The sequence below is a fragment of the Oenanthe melanoleuca genome, chromosome 4A (assembly GCF_029582105.1).
Source record: "Oenanthe melanoleuca isolate GR-GAL-2019-014 chromosome 4A, OMel1.0, whole genome shotgun sequence".
NCBI classification, from domain to species: Eukaryota; Metazoa; Chordata; class Aves; order Passeriformes; family Muscicapidae; genus Oenanthe; species Oenanthe melanoleuca.
The window spans coordinates 12,964,161-12,983,383 of record NC_079338.1 but is presented as its reverse complement, the minus strand read 5'-3'; the positions used below and the strand labels follow the sequence as shown (position 1 = coordinate 12,983,383).

The 19,223-nt window shown below is 48.8% G+C and overlaps 1 protein-coding gene across 2 annotated transcripts in view; it reads left to right on the top strand.

Annotated features, from left to right (window-relative positions):
• The window catches only part of GPC3 (glypican 3), a 145,859-nt gene that overhangs the window by 87,276 nt on the left and 39,360 nt on the right, over positions 1-19,223 (top strand). For both annotated transcript variants that reach the window (XM_056491238.1, XM_056491240.1), the window contains 3 exons: positions 1,077-1,210; positions 4,054-4,179; positions 14,783-14,903. In XM_056491238.1, the coding sequence (XP_056347213.1) occupies positions 1,077-1,210; positions 4,054-4,179; positions 14,783-14,903 (381 nt within the window). The remainder of the gene's footprint in view (positions 1-1,076; positions 1,211-4,053; positions 4,180-14,782; positions 14,904-19,223) is intronic.

Here is a 19,223-nt window from a genome sequence, read left to right as displayed (position 1 = left end):
TGCAGCTTTGGGTGTGCTTTTAACCTCTGGTTTGCAGCTTACTGGGATTGCCTTGGGTGTGCTGTGGAGATGAATGAGGTGCTGCAAGGAATGGGCATTTTATGGGTGTGTGGTTGGTCCCAGGCCTGGATGTGGGTGGTGGGATGAGGCTCAGAGAAGGTGAGGTTGGTGTTAACTGTGGAGCCTTCGTGGTCCCAGCCAAGCTCCTTTCACAGCCCAGCATGGATGAGTCCTGCAAGAGCAGCACAGGCTGGATAAAAAGGAGATTTTCACAGTGGCAGTGGTGCCACAGGGGGGCAGATGTCCCTTGGTAGTGTCCCAGAGAAGGAGATGGTGGCAAACCCATCCACAGCAGTGGCCAGTGCTGGGTCAGTTTTGGGACAGTGGCCATGGAGGGAGCTTGAATGAGGGGTGTTGGATTCCTTCCCTCCCTGCTGCAGCTGGTTCCTGAATCATCTGTATGCTAATGAGCTAATTTGTGCCATTAGCAGAGCCCTGTTAATCAGGGCCTCCCACGATATGACTGGGCTGTGGCCCCAGTGCTTGCTGTATCTTAGTCCTGGGTTTTTTAATTAGTAGTGATGTGTATGATGCTCATCCCTGGGCATCTGCAGTGCAGTCTGTGCAGATGCTGAGCTGCCTCAGGATGCAGAACCAGGGTTTTAGGATTTTCCTTCAGAGGGGAGGTGTTTCCTAAAAGTCTGACTGGAGTGCAGAGTGTTGACAGGAAGGAAGGAGCAGGGAACACCTCAAGCCCCCTCCTGCCAGCCTAAGTTTGACTTGACACACAAAGATTTGCCTGTCACACCTGCAGCTCAGGGGTTTTGATAGCCCCAGGGCCACTTCAGTGCCCCAGCATTTTGCCTGAAGCTTCCTACATTCCTTCCCAGGGGTGGGTATTTATACAAAGCCAGGTTGTAACCTTAGCACAGAAGTTTGCTTTCAGGTGCTTGCTGAGCTATGAGCAGGATGGGGATGACAGGATGATGGCAGCTTGTGTGCAGGTGCCAGTTTGCATCTCAGCTGCTCCCCTGCAGTCCCAGCACAGCTCACACCGCTGTGTTTGTGTTTTCCAGGTCAGTCGGCTCTGTGGCCACGCTCAGCAGAGGCACATCCGATCTGCTCATTATCCAGAAGACCTTTTCATTGACAAGAAAGTCCTGAAAGTGACTCACTTTGAGCAAGAAGAAACTTTGTCGAGCAGAAGGAGGTGAGAATGTTCAGTGCCTGCTGGATGGGCTGCAGGAGCAGCCACCATATGGAATGGTCCTGTGGAAGCAGATGGAAAAGCTCCTTATTTCCCTTACCCATAAATCTGGCTCTGAGCATCAGAGCTGCTCTGTGGTGGGCTCTGAAGGGCAGTGAGGCATCTGCATGGGTTTTCTCTCCAGGTCAATACACCAAATGCCTTGTCTGGGTTCCTTGGGCACTGCTGTAGTGTCTGAAATACTCACAGGTGTAGTTATAGATAGAAATGGTCCCTCCAGCCTGAACTGTTACATGTTACACCGTGTGTGGGTAAGGGGAATGCATTTCTTGCTTTTTGTGTAGTGTTTTATGGTAGTTCAGAGATGTTAACAGCCTTTTACTGAATGTTTTCAAAGGAAGCAGGTGCCTCCACTGCTGGCACTGCACCCTGTGCTTCCTCCCCATGTAAGTAGAAGCTGTAACTGAGTGGTCTCACACTGTCAAGGAGCAGCATCTCCCCTCTGGATCTGGAGGCACACCCAGAGATACACTGTGAAAGGAAAGAAAAATTCCTGTGGAAGAGAAACAAGCAAGCTTGGCAATTTTTGAAACTGGCAGTAGACTAAATTGGGTGGATTTCTCTGTGAAGACTCACAGGGCCACATTCTTGATGAGGTTCCCATGAGATAGAGCACCAGGGCTTGCATTCCTCTGTTGTCTCAACACGTCGGAGGTTACACAGCCCAGACTCTGACAGAGATGTCCTTTGAAGACTCTGAAGGCTGATGAAATCTGCTGAGATGAATTACATGGGTTCATACCTGCAGGTACAGAGGAATTCCTCCCTGCCCTGCAGGGAGCTCTGCTCCCCAGGAAAGTTTCCTTCCTGTTCTCCCCAGCTCTGCTGGGGTTTGTGGAACTGGAGCAAGGCAGTGCCTGGGATGTAAGGAGCTGGGTGCCAGGGCAAGTGAGGCTCCTGCTTGGGGTTTGCCATATCATGAGATATTTTGGCTCATTTTGGCTTTCCAAATGGTTGGATCTCTGCCCCCCTGTGAGGCCAGTGCAGGAGATGGATGGAGGAGGGGGTTCACGCAGGAGCTGACTGCCTGGAGCATCCCTTGGATTTATGCAAGGGCCTCTAGGCTGAATACACATCTTTTGGAGGGGCTTTGACTCATCAGACAAACCCTTGTTCATTGGCCTGGGCAGTGCCAGACAGTGCCATGGCCAGGCAGGGTGTGCTGGGTGCTCAGAGGCAGGACTAGAGTGACCCTGTCCCTGCAGGGGCAGGAGAAGGAACAGGGGCAGGAATGGGAACAGGAGCAGGAGAAGGGGAAGGGGCAGGAACAGGGGCAGGAGAGGAACAGGAACAGCAGGAGAAGGAACAGGGGCAGGAATAAAAACAGGAATAGAAACAGGGGCAGTAGAAAGGGGCAGGGTCAGGAATAGAAACAGGAATAGGAGCAGGGGCAGGAGCAGGAACAGGAGAATGGACAGGAGCAGGTACAGGAGAAGGAGCAGGGGCAGGGACAGGAGCAGGGGCAGGGACAGGAGCAGGGTCAGGCTCCTCGCAGTGAAAAGGCAGCACAGAGCTCAGGCTTCCTTCTCTTGGTGTCGCCTGCCCCCAGCTGGCTGTCACAGGCTCTGGCTGGAGGGAACCCTACAGAATCCCAAAGCAAGGAGGGATGGAGGGAGCTGCACACCCTCTGCACACCAAACTACCTAGGGCTGCAGGGCAGCTCCCCATGGCTGGCAGGGCACACACAGCCCCGGGGGATGCCCCTGAGAGTGTTCCCTACTCCAGGTGCTAATTCCTCACCATTCCTCTCAGGGAGCAAGGAGGCTGAGCAATAACCCCTTGCCAAAGGGGGAAATGTGCTGAAACCAAACAAGACCGCTGTGAGGCCAAGTCTTACTGCCTCGAGTCCCTGCTATTCATATTATCTTCCTTTTGGTGCTACTTACCTAATTAAATCTGCCACTCTTCCCTGGTGACAGCTGCTGAGTGTCCCTGAGGGATTGGTCCTAGGCTGGAGGGATGTCACATCCCACTCCCAGAGCCTCTGTAACCACTGGCAACATCAGAGATCCCATGTCAGCCTGTATTGTGACCACTGCTGCAGGTGATCAGCTGGAGATCCTTGTTGCTGGGAAGGGAGAGCACAGGGTTGGGATGCAGCCTGGTTCACATCCCCTCTGTGTCCTGCAGCTCCTCCTGCAACAGAGCCATTCTGATGAGTGCAACCTGCCCCTTTGAATGCAGACTGTGACCCCATGGCCAGCCCAGTGCATCCCTTCAAATCGTGTCCTTTTGATGGAGCAGCATGAAGCACAGCCTTAGCCATGTGTACAGGTGTGTGCTGAGAATGTCAGCTCTGCCCTGCTACCAAAATGCCACCTGCCCTTGCAGCAGTGCTGGATGGCCAACGTCAGCCAGACAAAGCCCCTGAAGGGCCTCTGTTGCTTTCTGCAAAGCAGAGGGGACACTACAGCCTGAGCCCTTGCTGCTCAGATGCACCCCATGGATGTGTGGCCTGAGCCAGTGGCACCTTTCTTAGGAGCTGTGGCAGTGCATAGACTGTGTCTGATTTTTGCCTGGTGCAAAGTTGGGCTGAGCTTCTGCTGCCCCCACATCCCTCCCCATCACCAGCAGTTTGCCCTGGGAAATGTGGGTTCAGCCTTTGAATAACATCGAGGAAAAACACAAAAGCTACTTTGGTTCAGAAATAAAACTGATTCTTTGTGGTTTATTTGCACATAACTGCTTTAATATTGTGTTTGTGTGACTACCTTCACTGGTTAAAATGCACCAACCTCATCCTCTCTTCTTTTAACTGAGCACCCTGTTCTCTCCCTTTCTTCCAGGGAACTGATTGCAAAGCTGAAGTCCCACAGCAGTTTTTACAGCAGCTTGCCAGAGTACATCTGCAACCACAGCTCTGCTGTTCAGAATGACACCCTTTGCTGGAATGGACAAGAACTCGTGGAGAGGTGAATCACATCTCCCTTGCCCTCCTCCCCTGTGCTGCTTACCTTTTGCTAACCAGGCACAGAAGCAGTCTGTGACCAGGACATGCTCCCCTAGGGACCTTGTGCAGAGGAGTGTCCAGCTGTGCTGCAGCTCAGATGGATGTGGGAGGTCTGCACAGACAGAAGTGCTTGTGTGCTGCTCTGCTCAGTGCTTTCTACCTGGTGAAAACTCTGCATCCATCATGGGGTTTGGTCCCCTGCACTGCACAGCATGGGGATGTCTCCAGCCAGATTGGTGCCCTTAGCAGGACAGAGTGGTTGGCATCCCCTGCCCCACCCAGGGAGGGTCAAGGAAGACTCCCTTGTTGAATTTCTCCTTGCTTTCAGCTGGGAGAGGTGAGGACCTCTAAATCCTGAGCAGTGGTGCCACTGCTGCCCTCTGCCCACCACCAAGTCCTCTCTGCTGGAGCCATTCCCCCCAAGGTCCAGCTTGTGCAGTGGCTGCTTTTCCCTGCCCCACTCACCATTTCAGAGGATACACCAGTGGTAATCGAGGTTAACAGAGGCACCTGCAGGATTCATACCATAAAGAGGAAGGAGCTGTTAATAGAAATGGAGATTTTTCTTGCAAAAAATGCCCCTTGGGAATGTTAAATAGAGTTTGGAGATGTTTTTTATAATTATACATAAATCTCCTCTAATCACTCTACTTTGCAAAGCATCTCTTGCTATTAAGTATTTTGCATAAAGGAAGAAATAGAAATAAAATCAGGAAGTGGTGAAATGTTGAGATATTAATTATGACTTCTTGATCAGTAACTTCAGGTGGTAATTAGCCTTTGCTTGCAATACTGACCTGAAACACTGAATAGACCAAAATAGCATCAAACTCTATTTTGAAAAAAAACCCCACTCAACATCTAAGATCACATGCTTACTAAAATGTACTTATGTTGCCTAAGGAAAGATGTGTCCTCTATTGGTACTTATTTCTGGAAAATCTTGATTTTCCATGCCTGATATGTTCAGCTGGAAAGAAAAATATTATTTCAATATTCTCTCACTGATTGTTAATTAAGACTTCTAAAGCAGGGCTAGAAACACTGCAGCTCTGGAGAGGGAGACTTAGGGTGAGGTTGGGCTTAGTGAAGTTCACTGAGGTCATGACCAGTGGCCCTGGTGACACCACAGCTGGGTGAAGTGGTAGCAGGGGAAGGATGCTGAGTCCAAATCCTCCTGGAAATTCAGAGCAGATTAAACATGACTTCAGGTGATTAATGGCCTTCAGCCTTCTGCTGAGAATTCTAGGGGACTGTTGTGAGCACAACATGATATCACACAGCTGCCATGGCATGCTGTGGGGCAAGGCAGGGAGAGGATAAAGTCTGTGTGCATGAAGGGGGCACCAAGATATCAGCCCCTGGATGTTGAGTTAAGGAATAAATCCTCTACTGGGCTTGAAGATGGTGTGCCTTTCCACTCCTCTCCTTGCCCCCTCTGATCTGTTGCACAGATGTTGCCACCCCTGGCAGCTCCTATGAAATATTAATGATAGTTCCCTTGCAGGTAGATATTAGAGGTTTTTGCTGTGAGCAGGGAGACCTCAGCTAAATAAAGCTGAGCTGAGATAATGGTCAAGGGTGCTTTTCTACCAGGACCCACTTGCAGAATGTTTCAAATAGAAGCAAACATAGTTAAAATGATCTCTACACTGGCTGCTTCATGTGTTTGGACTTCCCAGCTTGGCATCTCTTTCAGTGTCTGGGAGGATTCCTGAAAATCAGGAGCATATAAGGTAACAGTGCTCGAGTACCCTAAGCTGCCAGTTCCTTTATTTCAATGTTTTCCCCAAGAGGGAGCCAAGCAGCTGTTCATGGTGTAGCAGCTCTTACTCAAGCTATTCTGAGAATGTGTGTTATGTACTGGAGAAATTATATTCTCCTGCCTGACTGGTGTGTGTCTGTTGGTGATCAGACTCCATCTTGCCACTTTTTGCAAGAAATCTGGTGTGGTTTGAATATCTGGTATTAATTTCAGGGTGCTGTCCTGGTGCTTGTCTCACATACGTGGTGGCAGCCATAGAGAAGGATGGTGGAGACGTGGTGGGATGGTTCCTGTGGCTGGAGTGTTGGCATGGAGGGGTACAGGCTCTTTGAAAGGACAAGCAGGGGAGACAAGGATGGGGTGTCTATGCCAGAGACCAGCTGGAGAGCCTGGAGTTCCACCTGGGGCTGGATGAGGAGCTGACCAAGAGCTTTTGGGTCAGGAATAAAGGGAGGGCAGAGACAGGTGATGTTATAGTCTAGCTCTGCTTCAGGCCACCCAACCTGGGTGGATGAGGCCCTTTATAGACAGACACAAGCCAGACTCACAAGCCCTGGCCCTCCTGAGTGACTTCAGCCCTGGTCTTTGCTGGAGGACAACACAGCAGGGCATAAGCAGTCCCTGGGTTCCTGGATAAACTAGAAAGCTCCTGCTGAATCTGCTGGTCAGATGAAGACCAGGACAGAGTGATGGTTGGGTGGATTCTGTGCTTCCATGTGTTTCCATGTCTGGTGCTGTGTGGGCAATGGATAAAACAATGTTGGGTCTGCAAGGCTGGTGTGAGCATCTGTCTGAGCGTGTCCAGGATTTGATTGTGTTCCTGTAGGGATTGTAGCTATTTACTTCTTGCATTTCTAATGTAGAACCTGAGTGTTCATTAAGTTAGAAAAGAGCCCTACTGATTTCCTATCCATTTCCAGACCTCCCTGTCATGACAAAATTTGATAGCTAATCTAAGCACTTTTCCTATAACATGTTAGATCAAGCCTGGAATAGCAACTTCACAGCCCTTGCAGTGCAGCCAAGGATTTGGTAATACCAACAGTGTTATCCTGTTATTTGATGCAAACAGTCCCTTCTGCACCCTCCATTCCTCCTCCTATGGTTTTTCTGGCTTGGTATTTACTCTGTCCTGTTTATCCCAGTGCTTTGTTACCCACTGGCAATGAGAGTGTCTCTCCTCCTCATGGGCTGGATGTGCTCAATGTCTTTCCACTGGGTCTCACTTCCCAATCTGAGCCTTGAACCATCCTCTGTTTCCTCCTTGCTCTTAAGCCCCTCTGCCCTGACTGAAGTTGGCATGTTTGGGGTTCCAGTAGAATGCAGCTGCCCAGAGTATTTTATCCCGCTTTTAATCCTTTGTGGTTTTCTAACTGAATCTTGCTTTGTGTTCCTTTGTGATCACTTGCCTCTCCACACTGGACCATCTAATGGCAAGAATTTATCCTCCTTCCCGAGGTTTGATCTGTGGTTAATAGTTTGATTGTCATCCCTATTGTGGATTTAGGACATGGTGCCTCAAAAGCACTGCTTGCAAACAGTGGCAGCCACACAGGAAAGGTTGATTTTCCTGTAAAGCATAACAGTGCCTTGTGTCTTTTGCTGTGCTTTTGAGTGGTTGAAGAACATAAGCCAAAGTGGGAAGAAAAAATAAAAGGCAACACATTCCTGCTTTTCACACTTTTCAGAGTGTGCAAAAACACACTGTGCTTTTATGGGATGCCACAAAGGTTCACAGCAAAAGCCACAAGTGGCACATTTCACCACTTGCAAAGAGCTTGTTGAGGGGTCACAGTGCTTGGGTGTTTGTGGGAGCTGGGGACCAGACCTGCTGCACCTTGCTCTGTCTGTGCATCCCTGTGCACCTCTCTGCAGCTTTCCTGGGCTCAGTTCCAGGCACTTCCCTGAGACAGATGTGTAGGCAGGGTGGGACCTGCTAAGCCAGGCTTGCTGTGATGCCCTTCCTTTCCTCTCTCTTCATGCCCCATCCTCTCACCAGACCTCCTGCTGGTGGTGTTAGGTGGTGAAATGTCCAGCCTCTCTTATCCTTATCTCCATCCTAAGTAGAGAAAAAACAGAGGTGGATTCTTATCACTGAAGTCCTGACTGAGTAATTAGCTCATTTAAAGCCTTCAGCTTAAGTCAAGTAAGTGCTGAGATATCAAACTCACCTCAGTTTCTATGGGAGCTCAGCATTGGAATCTCAAAGGTGATTCAAACTTCATATATAGTATCAGGGTTTTGCAACACTTAATACTAAAAGCCTATTAAATCTAGATTCTCAGAGCTTAATAATCTGCTTACATGAGAATATTCTTTTCAAGCTGTTCTGAGTAGAATGACAGCAGCATCTGCCCACTGTAAAACTTGTAAGCACATTAAGCCTTCCTGTTAGATACTGCCATTTCCAAATTTCTCAAGACAAACGTGTACATTCATCTAAATTACCAGCATAACTCTTGTTTTCTTTGTACCAATTCAAAATTAATATATTTTTAGCACCTTGCCAGATTCTCTTCTTCAAGCTGGAGTCTCATATTTCCCTGCTGTTGCCAACGCACTGTGGTTTGTTTTAATCATACAAATCATAAACAATGAAAGCACAATTGGAAGCAAGACAGAAAAATGAGATTCTGTAATTGGAACAAAGGAAATTCCATGCCAGCAATAACCCTTTAGTTCATGAAGGGTTTGGTTATTTCTGGCAGTGCTGCAAAATATCTGATCCAATGGAATCCCCAAAGAGGGGGCTGTATAACTTTTCAAGCCCATAAAACACAGCTTTGTAGCAAGTATAAGCTATAATGAAAGGATAGTAGGCAAATTCAGTGGGTTATTGAGTGGCCATGATTATTTCCAGAATATTTCAGAAAAGAAGATAATGAATCATCCTCTGTCCTGCTGCTTGATCTCAGGTTTAGCCAATTTTTTCATTATCAGTTTGTCCTGAACTGAAATGAGAATGGAGGGAGACTTCAGGCTGTCTATGAACTCCCATTGTTTTGCTATGAATATTACACTTTTTGCTGTTCCTTTGAAGTCCCAGAGCCAGGTGATTACCTGAGACCTCACATTTATGACCAAGCCATCATCTGCAGCTGTGGAGCTTTGAGTGGGACAACTGGGAAAGAAGCAGCACTTCTCTTGGCAGGGAACTGACACAGCAGGATCTCAGGGGGTCTCAGAGGCTGCCAGGTGTTGATATTTGGAAATCCAGCAGAAAATAGTTCCTTTTTAGTTAGGTGAGAACACTCCCCCACTGAGAGCGTTGGATCCTCCTGGTTGCTTTTGAAGCAGCTTGTTTGGAGCTGCTGGTGTAAATTGACTGCAGCATCACGAGCTCTGCAGTGACTGCAGGGACTCTGCCAGCAGGCAAGCAATGCCAGGAAGGCACCTGAGAGCCAAGCACCCACCTCTGCCCTGCCTCTTGCACTCCCAAGAAACAGATGCCTGTGCATGGTCATGGGATGCTGGGGACAGCACGCCATGTGGAAGGGAACAGTGGGGTGGAGCTGCACCCCATACCCAGTCTGGGATGGGGTTTGACTGACCAGAAGTCTCTGGACAATCTGTCTTTAGAGGGGAAACTATCAGGGAAAGAATTGTCACCTCTTCTGGAGGCTGGTGGGCACATCCAGGAGTTGCACCCTGACTGCAGGGCAGGGTGAGTGGGTTGGAAACAGCTTCTCCAGCTTTTGGCTTCCACGTTTCCACTGCTGATGTGACACTGAGGTGGTCTCACTAAACTAGAAATTAGCAGGGTCAGAGAGTAAAATGTTGGCTTCACCACTGCACCCACCTTTACTGACCTGTGAAAACCAGCTGGAGGGAAGAGCTGGATTCCTATAAGGAGTAAGGGGGGTGGAGGCAAAACTTGTCTTCTTTTTCTCCCCTTTTTCATCTCTTTTGCCTCCTATGTGGTAGGGACTCCATGTCACCAGTCCACATGATCTGTAGTGAGTCACATCTTGAAATACAGAGCAGCTTGGGGGTCTGGGGGAATGTTGCTCTCTCAAACTCAGGTGTTAACTCTTGTGCAATGAAACCTCTGTGTTGTGTTGTGTTGTGTTTGTCCCCCACCCAGTCTCTCTAACAAGTATAATTCAGTGAACACAGGTAGTGGAGACAGAGCCTGTGAGGGATACTGTGCTGTTTAAACTGGAGATGTGTTTGAATAAATAATTTGCAAGGGGAAGGCAGGCATAAATTAATTGTTATTTGAATGACATACTTACTTTCCTTTTTCTAAAAGGTGTAATTCTTTTTGTTTGACTTTCAGGATTACTTTCTCTAAATCACATGTCAGGCATTGCAGTAACTCATCTCAAAGTCTAGCAGGGCTGAGTAGGATGAACACACATTTTACACTCATTGCCATGTATTTAAATAACATTTGTCATCTTGTCTTCTTTGCTCTGAAATGAAAGCTTGGAATGAGCTGCATTTGGGCTGGAAAACCAAACATTCACAGGAGACATTTGTGCATGGTGGAGAGGAAAGGAGAGGAAAATCCCTCAATTTGACAGCATACTTGGGCATTTATGTCTGGTGGATGAGCAGAAGCAGGAAGGGTCTGCAGTTGTACTCTCCTCACAGGAAACTTCAGATTATTGGTGTTTTCATAAGGTGGTTGTCTTTAAAGTCATTTTACAGTGATATTTGTGTTTGGAAATCACATCCCCAGCAGGAGCCCATACCCAGGGAGCCCAGGCAAGGAGATGCTGCTGACTGACGTTGAGACACGTCAAGGAGATAAATATTTTGGGCTTTGCTTGTGAAGTGTGAGCCAGACCTTGCTCATGTTGCAACACTGATACCCCTCCAGCACACAGACCCCCGGGGTGGGGTGGGGGGCTTTATCCACTGTGCATGTTTGCTGTTCCATGCTGGTATCAATCACCATGGCAGAGGCATGTGGTGGGTTTCATGGAGTGGCACAAGTGTCCTGCAGAAGGGGCTGTTTTTTTGGTATAACCTGAAAACAGCTTGAGATGGCTCAGAGATTTCTCCTCTTTTGCACTGGCTGGAGAGCATGGGAGGAAGGTGGGGCTTTGTCTTTTTTGCCTGCAAGCCCAGCAGCCCTTCAGCCTGGGGGGGATGCAGAGGATGGGCACTGTCCTGGACCCCCATCCTCCAGCTTGCTGGGGGCTGCAGAAGCATCTCTCTGCCAAATTAAGGCCTGGCTGCTTTGCCTGGGCTGCAGGGAGGGGTGCCAGCTGCCTTTTCCAGCTTCTCTGGCATTTCAGGAATGCAGGTCGCTCACTGAAGCTGCATTTCAAAGCCTTTAACCCTTTGGTTGGCTGCATCCCACATGCCTGAACGTGGCCACTCCAGGCTGGTGCTGGGGCAGTGGCACAGCTGAGGGGAGCTGGTGTCCCCCTGGGAGCTGAGCCCACCAGGAGGTCTCAGCTTGGAGGAAGTGTCCCCAAAGCACCCAGGTCACACAGGACCCTGTCTCTGGCTGGTGGGATGTGTGGGTCCCCATCTCCTTTTTCTGCAATATATGCTCAAAGATGTGCAGCTTGCAGGGCCCATTGCATTGCTGCTTCAAATGCTTTCTATTATAATGGTGCAAATTCATTTTGGGTTGGGTACCACCTTTGTATCTGGCCAGGTGGGAGGCACCAGGAGGTGACACTATTTCTCCAACATCACTGTTTTAGGGAGAAATCCCTCTGCAAATGCTTTCAGGTTTGATTTGCTTCCTTCTCTAGTAGACTTTTTTCCCCTGAGAAGGCTGATCTGAGGTCCTCAGCACCCCAGAGAACCTTCTGGAGAACAGTTTCAGTCTCTGGAAATGGAGTTAGAGTATAGTATTGCTGTAGTATTGTGTTCCTCCCTACTATGTTGTGTAGGCTACAGAAATCCTCTCTGGCAGCCCTTGTGTGGATTTCAGAAGGGATTTCTCCCACTCAAACCCAAGCTATTGTGTTTCTTTATATAACACTGTTTAGGAGAGAGATTGTAATAATTTAGGGATGCACCAAGTGGGCTTGGTTCTGCTCTTGCTAAAACCTGTGTGAGTTTCCTGATTAAATCTCTGAAACCACAGGAGACCTTTCAGCAATGCACTTCTGAGTTCCACCAGTGTTTTAAATTAAATTTGTAGTGACACCAAAGATAGGAATTTCTTTGTCACCTAAAACCTCGTGTGTGCTGTGGCTGTTGACATCCAGTCCCCAGATGTGTTTGTCAGGGCAGCACGGTGGCATTAAGTGGCTGTGTGACAAATAAGCAGCAGGATTAATGGCTCACTGCTCCCAGTGCTCTGTCCCCCTGCAAAAAAAAAAACCAAAAAACCAGTTCAGCCCAAGTTTCAGCAGGTCTGTTCCTGCGGCAGCAGCCTCTTCCCACGAGATGGTGCTCGGAGCATGCAGGGCTGTGCCAGGAGCACAGGGGCTGCTGCAGCTGGCCCAGGCTGGCCCCAGACTAGCCCAGGCTGGCCCCTGCTCCCACCCACCCAGTTTTCAACCCTCCAAGTGCACCTATGAGAGTTTTTCTGAGCTGGGAGTGATTGTGTCTCAGGTGTAGCTGCGTTTTGTGCTTCCCAGGATAACACAATATAAATATATATTGTTTATAACTATAAGCAATAGTTTTTTTAAACGATTAAAAAAAGGCATTTTGTAAAATGCTGAGTGCTATGGGAGGCCCCAGGGGTGGGGTGTTGGGGTGCTGGGCTGGTGCTGAAGTGCAGGGGTGGGATGGCTGTGCAGGCAGCTGCCCCCCTGTTCAGGAGCTGCTGGGGTTTGGGAGAGCCAAGCTGGTGAATCTGCTTTGCAGTGGTGCCTGTAGCTGAACAAGCTGCTTATACCTGGAAAAGGAATATACACAGGTGTGTGTTCATGTGCTGTAGGCACAAACACCTCCTTCTCCTGTCCTTTTTCCTGTGTCATCTCTTCAGTGCAGCATCCTGCAGGGTTGCCAGCCACTAATGGAGATGCATAAGGGAATGTCTAGTGTTGGGGACCCAGCTGGGAGCTCCTGTACATGGAACTCCTGCTCTGAGATAGCCTTGGAGTGGAAATCTGCCTCAGTTCTGTAATTAAACTATGTGAGTATTTCAGGTCAGGGCAGATTGCTGCTGCAGCAGTATAGACTTGGGTTGCCTTTGCATCCCCACATTTCTGAGTAGATCTCATCCTCTAGTTCAGAGTTTAAGCAGAGTTTAAGCCAAGCCCCTGAGTATCCCCAAGCCCCTCAGTGTGCCCTGATAGCTCTTGTGGCCAAATGTCCACATGCCTCTTGCTTTCTACCCTAGCAAAGCATCCTCCCTGAGCTGGCCCCACCATCCCTCCTCTCTCCCTCCCCTTCTTTAAATGCCTACTAAAGTCTCACTTTCTCCCCAAAACCCATGAGAAATGGGCTGGCTGTGATTGCCTGAGCTTGCCTGGCAGCATGAGGGTGGAAGATTGGCTGGGCAGGGGAGCAGGGAGCTGACAGACAGGGAGGCAGCCACTAGGGCTGGTGCTGGGAGCTGGGTAAAAACATGATGTGTAGGAGATGAATGCAGAAAGGAAAATTCCTGCTGCTTACCCATGGCACTGGAAAAACAGATGTAAGCAAAGCAGACTGGTGCTGGTGTTATCTTCGAGATCTCACTTTCAGAGGCTGTGCAGAGGTTTGGTAGGGCCTGTTCTGGCTGCCAGCTCTTGGAGATAAGGACTTGTTTTGTGCTTGTGGAGCACCACAGCCATCTCTGGGGCAGCAGCCCAGAGCTCGAGCAGGCACTGGTGTGCTCTGTGCCACTGCTGTGGCTGCCAGCAGGCAGTGGTGGCAGCTGATGGCTCTGCCCAAACCTGAGTTTGAGTTTGGTGCTTGTCTTATGCTGGAGCATCATCAGCTGTTACCCAGGTCCTGAGTGCAGGGATGTGTTCCTCCAAAGGCAAGCATGCAGCACTCCTGTCCCTCTTCCCCTCCCTTAGATCACTCTGGTAAACTTTGTCATTCCATAAACCTTGCAGCAAGTGACTGTATATTTCTTTCCTAAGTGTTGATGAAAAAGCTGAGTGCAGCTTGGCCACCTTCCTCTGCAGAGCTGCCCTGGCAGTTTAATCTAGTCTCTGGGGGCTTTGCTGACTCCCATGGTACCTGTGTAAATCAAGATACCCTGTGGTGCAGAGCCCAGCACTGTACCAAAGTCAAGGTACATTCTGTCTGAGCAGTTACTTTGATCCCTAAGACTGGATCTCATCAAAGACTGAAATCAGGATTGTTTGACAACACCTATTTTCCATTAGCAATGTTGACAGCATTAATTATATTCTGATGCTTTAATTCTTTATTACTGAAATCACACATCAGTGATAGTCATTATTTTGCAAGGGGGTTGATGTTATGCAAATCAGCTTGCAGTTAACTGGGTCATCCCACTCATTTTTTTGGCTGTGGGCACAACACTACTGCTCTTGTACTGGAGTCTCTGTGGTCTGCCAAGATTTATTTTAAACAAACACAAGCAAGCCAGAATTTCTGAGCCAGCTTTTTTAGGACTCTTGGGTGCAAGTTATGTGAAAATATTTATCTCTATTGTATACTGTTTAACATCTTCCTTGGTTACTAATGGACTGGAAAGGACTTCATTGTCCTCGAGTGATACAACTACATCATCTTGCTGCTTTGCAAAGTCAGAGCAAAAATGTTTATGGGAATCTTCTGTCCTTTCTTTGTCATTATTAACTGTCTTGTGCTCTGGAAAGGGCCAGTGCCTGTCTTGGGATTTCTCATGTTTGTAGTGAATTTTAAAGATCTCTCCTCTATTACCCATCACATTGTGGTCTTCTCTGTTCTCTTTCTGCAGGTACAGTCCCCAGACCACAAGGAATGGAGCAAAAGCCCAGGCTGGCAACCACGAGGTGAAGGTGAAAGGTCCAGAGCCAGTGATCAGCCAGATCATTGACAAGCTGAAACACATCAACCAGGTTTGTTGCAGACGTGTCAGCAGGGATGTCTCTGCAGTGGGCGGTTTCCAAATCAGTTTGGCCTCCCCTGCTCTCTCCCTGGGCTCAGACATCCCAGGGATGTCTGCTCCATCTGCAGCAGCTCTGGGAGCCCTGAGTGCAGAGCCAGTCCCACCCTGGTCCTGCTGGATGTGGTTCTGCATGGTGCAGTGTCCTGGTTGGGAGGACAGGTGTCTGCCAATAAAGGGAGGAGCTTCTCTTTGAAATGGAGAATGTAAACCCCATCCCTCTAAATTATTATAATTTTGAATTTAAGGGGCTCTCAGGCAAAGATATGGGAATTAGGAATAACAGTTCTTTACTAGCAAAATTAAAATAGAAATACAGTATTACAAAGAACAATCCCAACACTGCCAGAGTCAGAATCCAAGCTGACACCCGTCAGTCAGTCAGGGTGTTGGCACAGTCCCATTCAATGGTGGCTGCATCCTCCTGCAGTGGCAGATGTGGTTCAGCTGCAGCAGTGCTCCTCTAGAAGGTGCAGTTTTCCTCTGAAGCTCCAGGGATGATGTGGAAAGGTCTGGCTTTCCTCTGAAATCCAGTGAAAATGGGCTGCTTTGGTGCTCCAAATCTCAGTTTTTATCTAGGTGGGAAAGGCTTGGCTCCTCCCCTGGCTGGAGCATCTCCCAGTGGGATGATGGAATTTTATCAGTCATGCCCTGGGACTCAATGGCTCAGCAGCAGATGATATCTCCCTGGAGGAAGGGTGAGTTGTGGAAAAGATAAAGATGATTGCCTCAGCTGGATTTAACTCATGGCCCATTAGCAGAGGATATCTCCCATACAGATAAGGGTCACTGCCCTGCCTGGTTTCAACAGATGGTGATAGAATACACACTTCTGGTCACATCCTGTATTGCAACCCAAGACATGCAGCCTCCCTGTGCCTGGGTCACGTGTGGATGCATGGCTGCAGCACAGGAATGCTCCTGCTGGGCATCCATGCCCTTAGGAAAGATGGAGCTGATGGGGTGCCCTTGAGCATGATGTGCTGGCAGGGGTCATGTGGCACATACTTGACATCCCCTCTGGTTGGAGGAGTTCCTTTTGGCATTGCTCATGGCTGGCAATAAGGGTCACTTTTTTTTTGTGTATCTCCCTGGGCATTCTCTCCCAGTCTGTAATGGGGCAAGTTACTATTGAATGGGGAAATGGCAGAGCTGGATGAGATCCTTTCTGCTGGGGAGGAAGCTTCCTTCCCACTGCCTCAGACCTGGCATCCTTCCTGGGACAAGCAGTATCTTGTGTCTACCCATTATGCCATGCCAGGTTAGGCCTGTGAGCAAGCCCTGCTGCTGCTAGGGAATTAGGTGGCAGCTCTGCAGAGTGTTCAGCCTGTGGCTGAGCCTTCCCCAGCACTGCCTGGGGCCAGCAGGGCTGGGGTCTGGTCTGAACTCTGCTCTCCCCTCTGTCACTGAGTGTGGATGGCACTCCTGGAGATGTTCCTCCTAGGCAGATAGTCTGGGCTTGCTGCTTTGCCAGGACTCAGCACTGGGAGCTCGCAGGGCAGATGCTGGGGTGGTAACTCTGTTAACACAGCTGAGCTGCCCCATCTCTCCTGAGAGAGCCCTTCCCAGGGGGATCTTGCCCACGGGGGCTGCAGCACGAAGCTCTGGGCACAGTGGGTTCCTGGGGTTAAGCCCAGCTTTGCTTCCCAGCCGGGTGGGCTGGGAGGGCGGCTCTGTTTGGAGTTGCTGGCTTAGCAACTTTTCTGCTAACCTCTGCTTTCCTGCTCTGAGACTGCCAGGGACTGTTTTCACAGCCATTCCCAGTTTAACCCCCGTGCTCTCTTAGGCAGGCATGCCTCATTAGGTGCTGTCTGGGAGCAGGATGCAGAGAGGGATTTGGGTCCCCAGGAGCACCCCACAACATGGGAGCTGCCATGGGCAGCAGCCCCACAGCCTGCTCTGCCTTCCCACGTGTTCCCTATGCTGAGCAGTGCCATCTGCCAACAGCCCATAATTATTAGAAGGGGAAAAGCAGGGGGAATAGCATAATCAGCTCCCCATTAAATGGGGTAGAGGGCAGGCTTCAACCTGCAGGTGATAATGATATTTTGCCATTCACAGTGAGAAAGTTGCACCGAACAAAACATGGTTATTATGTACTTGAAACTGCTGACATAAAGTGGTTGTGAAATGCTGGCTGCCAGTCTGGGTCAAGTTAGGTCTTTGCTGAACAGCTTGGGCTTCTGAGGAGTGGAGGTCTGTGGAGTGGGAGACCCTGGGTAAACACTGCTGTGCTCAACTCAGCTGTTTGCAGCAGCAGAGTGTCTCTGTCAGCTGCTGCTCAGAGAAGAATTGTGAGGGGGTGAGTACTTAGTCCTGATCTCTTACAGTGCTTCCCCCCCACTGGCTTGCAGTGTCAGGTTGGAATGTGTTATGGGGGCAAGCAAGCTGTTTTGGTTTGAGCAGCATAAATGTAAGAGCTTGAAAAATGTCAAACCCTCTTGTAAAGCTGTGTTTGAGAAAGAGGAGGAACTGAGAATAAAATCAGGAGAAAATGGGAAGTAATTTGTGCAAATTAGTTACAAAGCTTGCCCAGAGAAGCTGTAGCTGCCCCATTGCTGGAAGTGCTCATGGCCAGGCTGGATGGGGCTTGGAGGAAATTGGTCTGAGGAAGGTTTCCCTGCCATGGCAGGGGGTTGGAACTGCATGATCTGCAAGATCCCTTCCCACCCAAACTCAGCTGTAATTCTATGATATGATTCTGTTCTGTGGAGGGTCTGTAGTCTATGGTCAGTCACCAGGAAAGTGACTGTGGAGATTACTTAAATTTGGGATTGGGGGTGTCAGAGCTTACCATCACACTTATTTTCTTTTTTTCACACTTATTTTCTGGCTGAAGGAAGTTTTGAGCTCTCTTTCACATCTGGAATGCATCTTGATTGCCAAAGAGTATTAAATGTGGAAGGAAACAGCAGCTCTGGATGAATTACAGTTGTGTCTTTCAGGTGTTTGCTTCAGATTTGGGAAGCAGTGGGAACTCCAGAGCTGGAGAGGGTTGAAAATCTCCTTATTCACCAAGCTCAAGCCACAAGTGGCTTTTAAGGATTTTCAGACATCCAGGATCTTTTGGAGAAAAGATCATCTTTGTGGTGCTCAGAGCTGTAAACTGGATTCACCTATAAATTGTGAATCTTGTACAACGTTGTGGCTTCCTCCCGGTGTGTTGTGTCAGAGATACAGCCTGGATTTTGTGGGTGTGGGCAGACTCAGGAACCATGCTGTTTGGTACAGTTTTCATAGAGATCCACAGCTTTTATTTTTACTGGGAGATTTTTGCTGATGGCTTCCCCTTTATTCCAGGATGCTCATGCTGTTGGAAGTGTCTGTTCTTTCAGTGTTGTGTGTACAAATTGTGCTTGCTCTTTAGTTCGTGTCTTCTCAAACATAATTTGGATAAATGTTCACACATTCACATGAGAAATTCTCATCAAACATTTGCAGTTTGAAATAAGAATGAGGTTTGTGCATCAGAATTAAACCCTTGGGGATTGAAAGGAGAAAACCTAACCCAGAGAAAAGGGGAAGGGAAAGTCTCCCAGCCTGTGTTTTTTTTTGCTTTGAGCACCTATCAAGCTGAAATAAATAAATGAGTAAAGCACAGTGCCTGGGTTGTGTGCTGTCTCAGGTCAGCCCTTTCTGGATGAGTCTCCTCAGTGCTGCCAGTTCATCCCATCAGACCATTTTTGTTTCACCCAAACGTGTGATTGTGGCTGATGCTGTTTTTTGTGCATTGGTGGGTGAGATGCTTTATTATTGCCATATTGGAATTCTCCCCCCCTCCCCAGTTCTGTTAGATGTCTACCAAGTTTTGATTTGAGTTATTTTTGTTGTGTGCCCAGAGGCATGAACAGCCCATCCATAAATATTAGCATTGTTATCTCAGCTGGGAGGCTAAGGGTCACCTTCAGGAAAATGAGTTGGAATTGGTTCCTAACTTTTATTTCCCAGAGTGGATGGGGTCTGTTTCTAGCTAGAAGGGTTTTCACTCATCCTTTGAGTGAAACTATATTGAAACTGAAAGGTTATTCAGTGTCAGCACAGGGTCTTGCTCAGATTTTGTGTGACTTGGTAACATCCTCAGGCAGAAAGCTGTGTGCAGGGTGAGCCATTTCCTCTGGTCACTGCATTTTCCTCTATTCACTGCATTTTTCTGTGGCCACAGGGATGTTGGAATGGCTGACAGATGGGGATGAGGGTTTAGCAGCTGTGCATGGAGGTGGGAGCTGTGGTGTCCCATGTCCTGGGATTCCTGCCACGCTGGTGACCTCCTGCT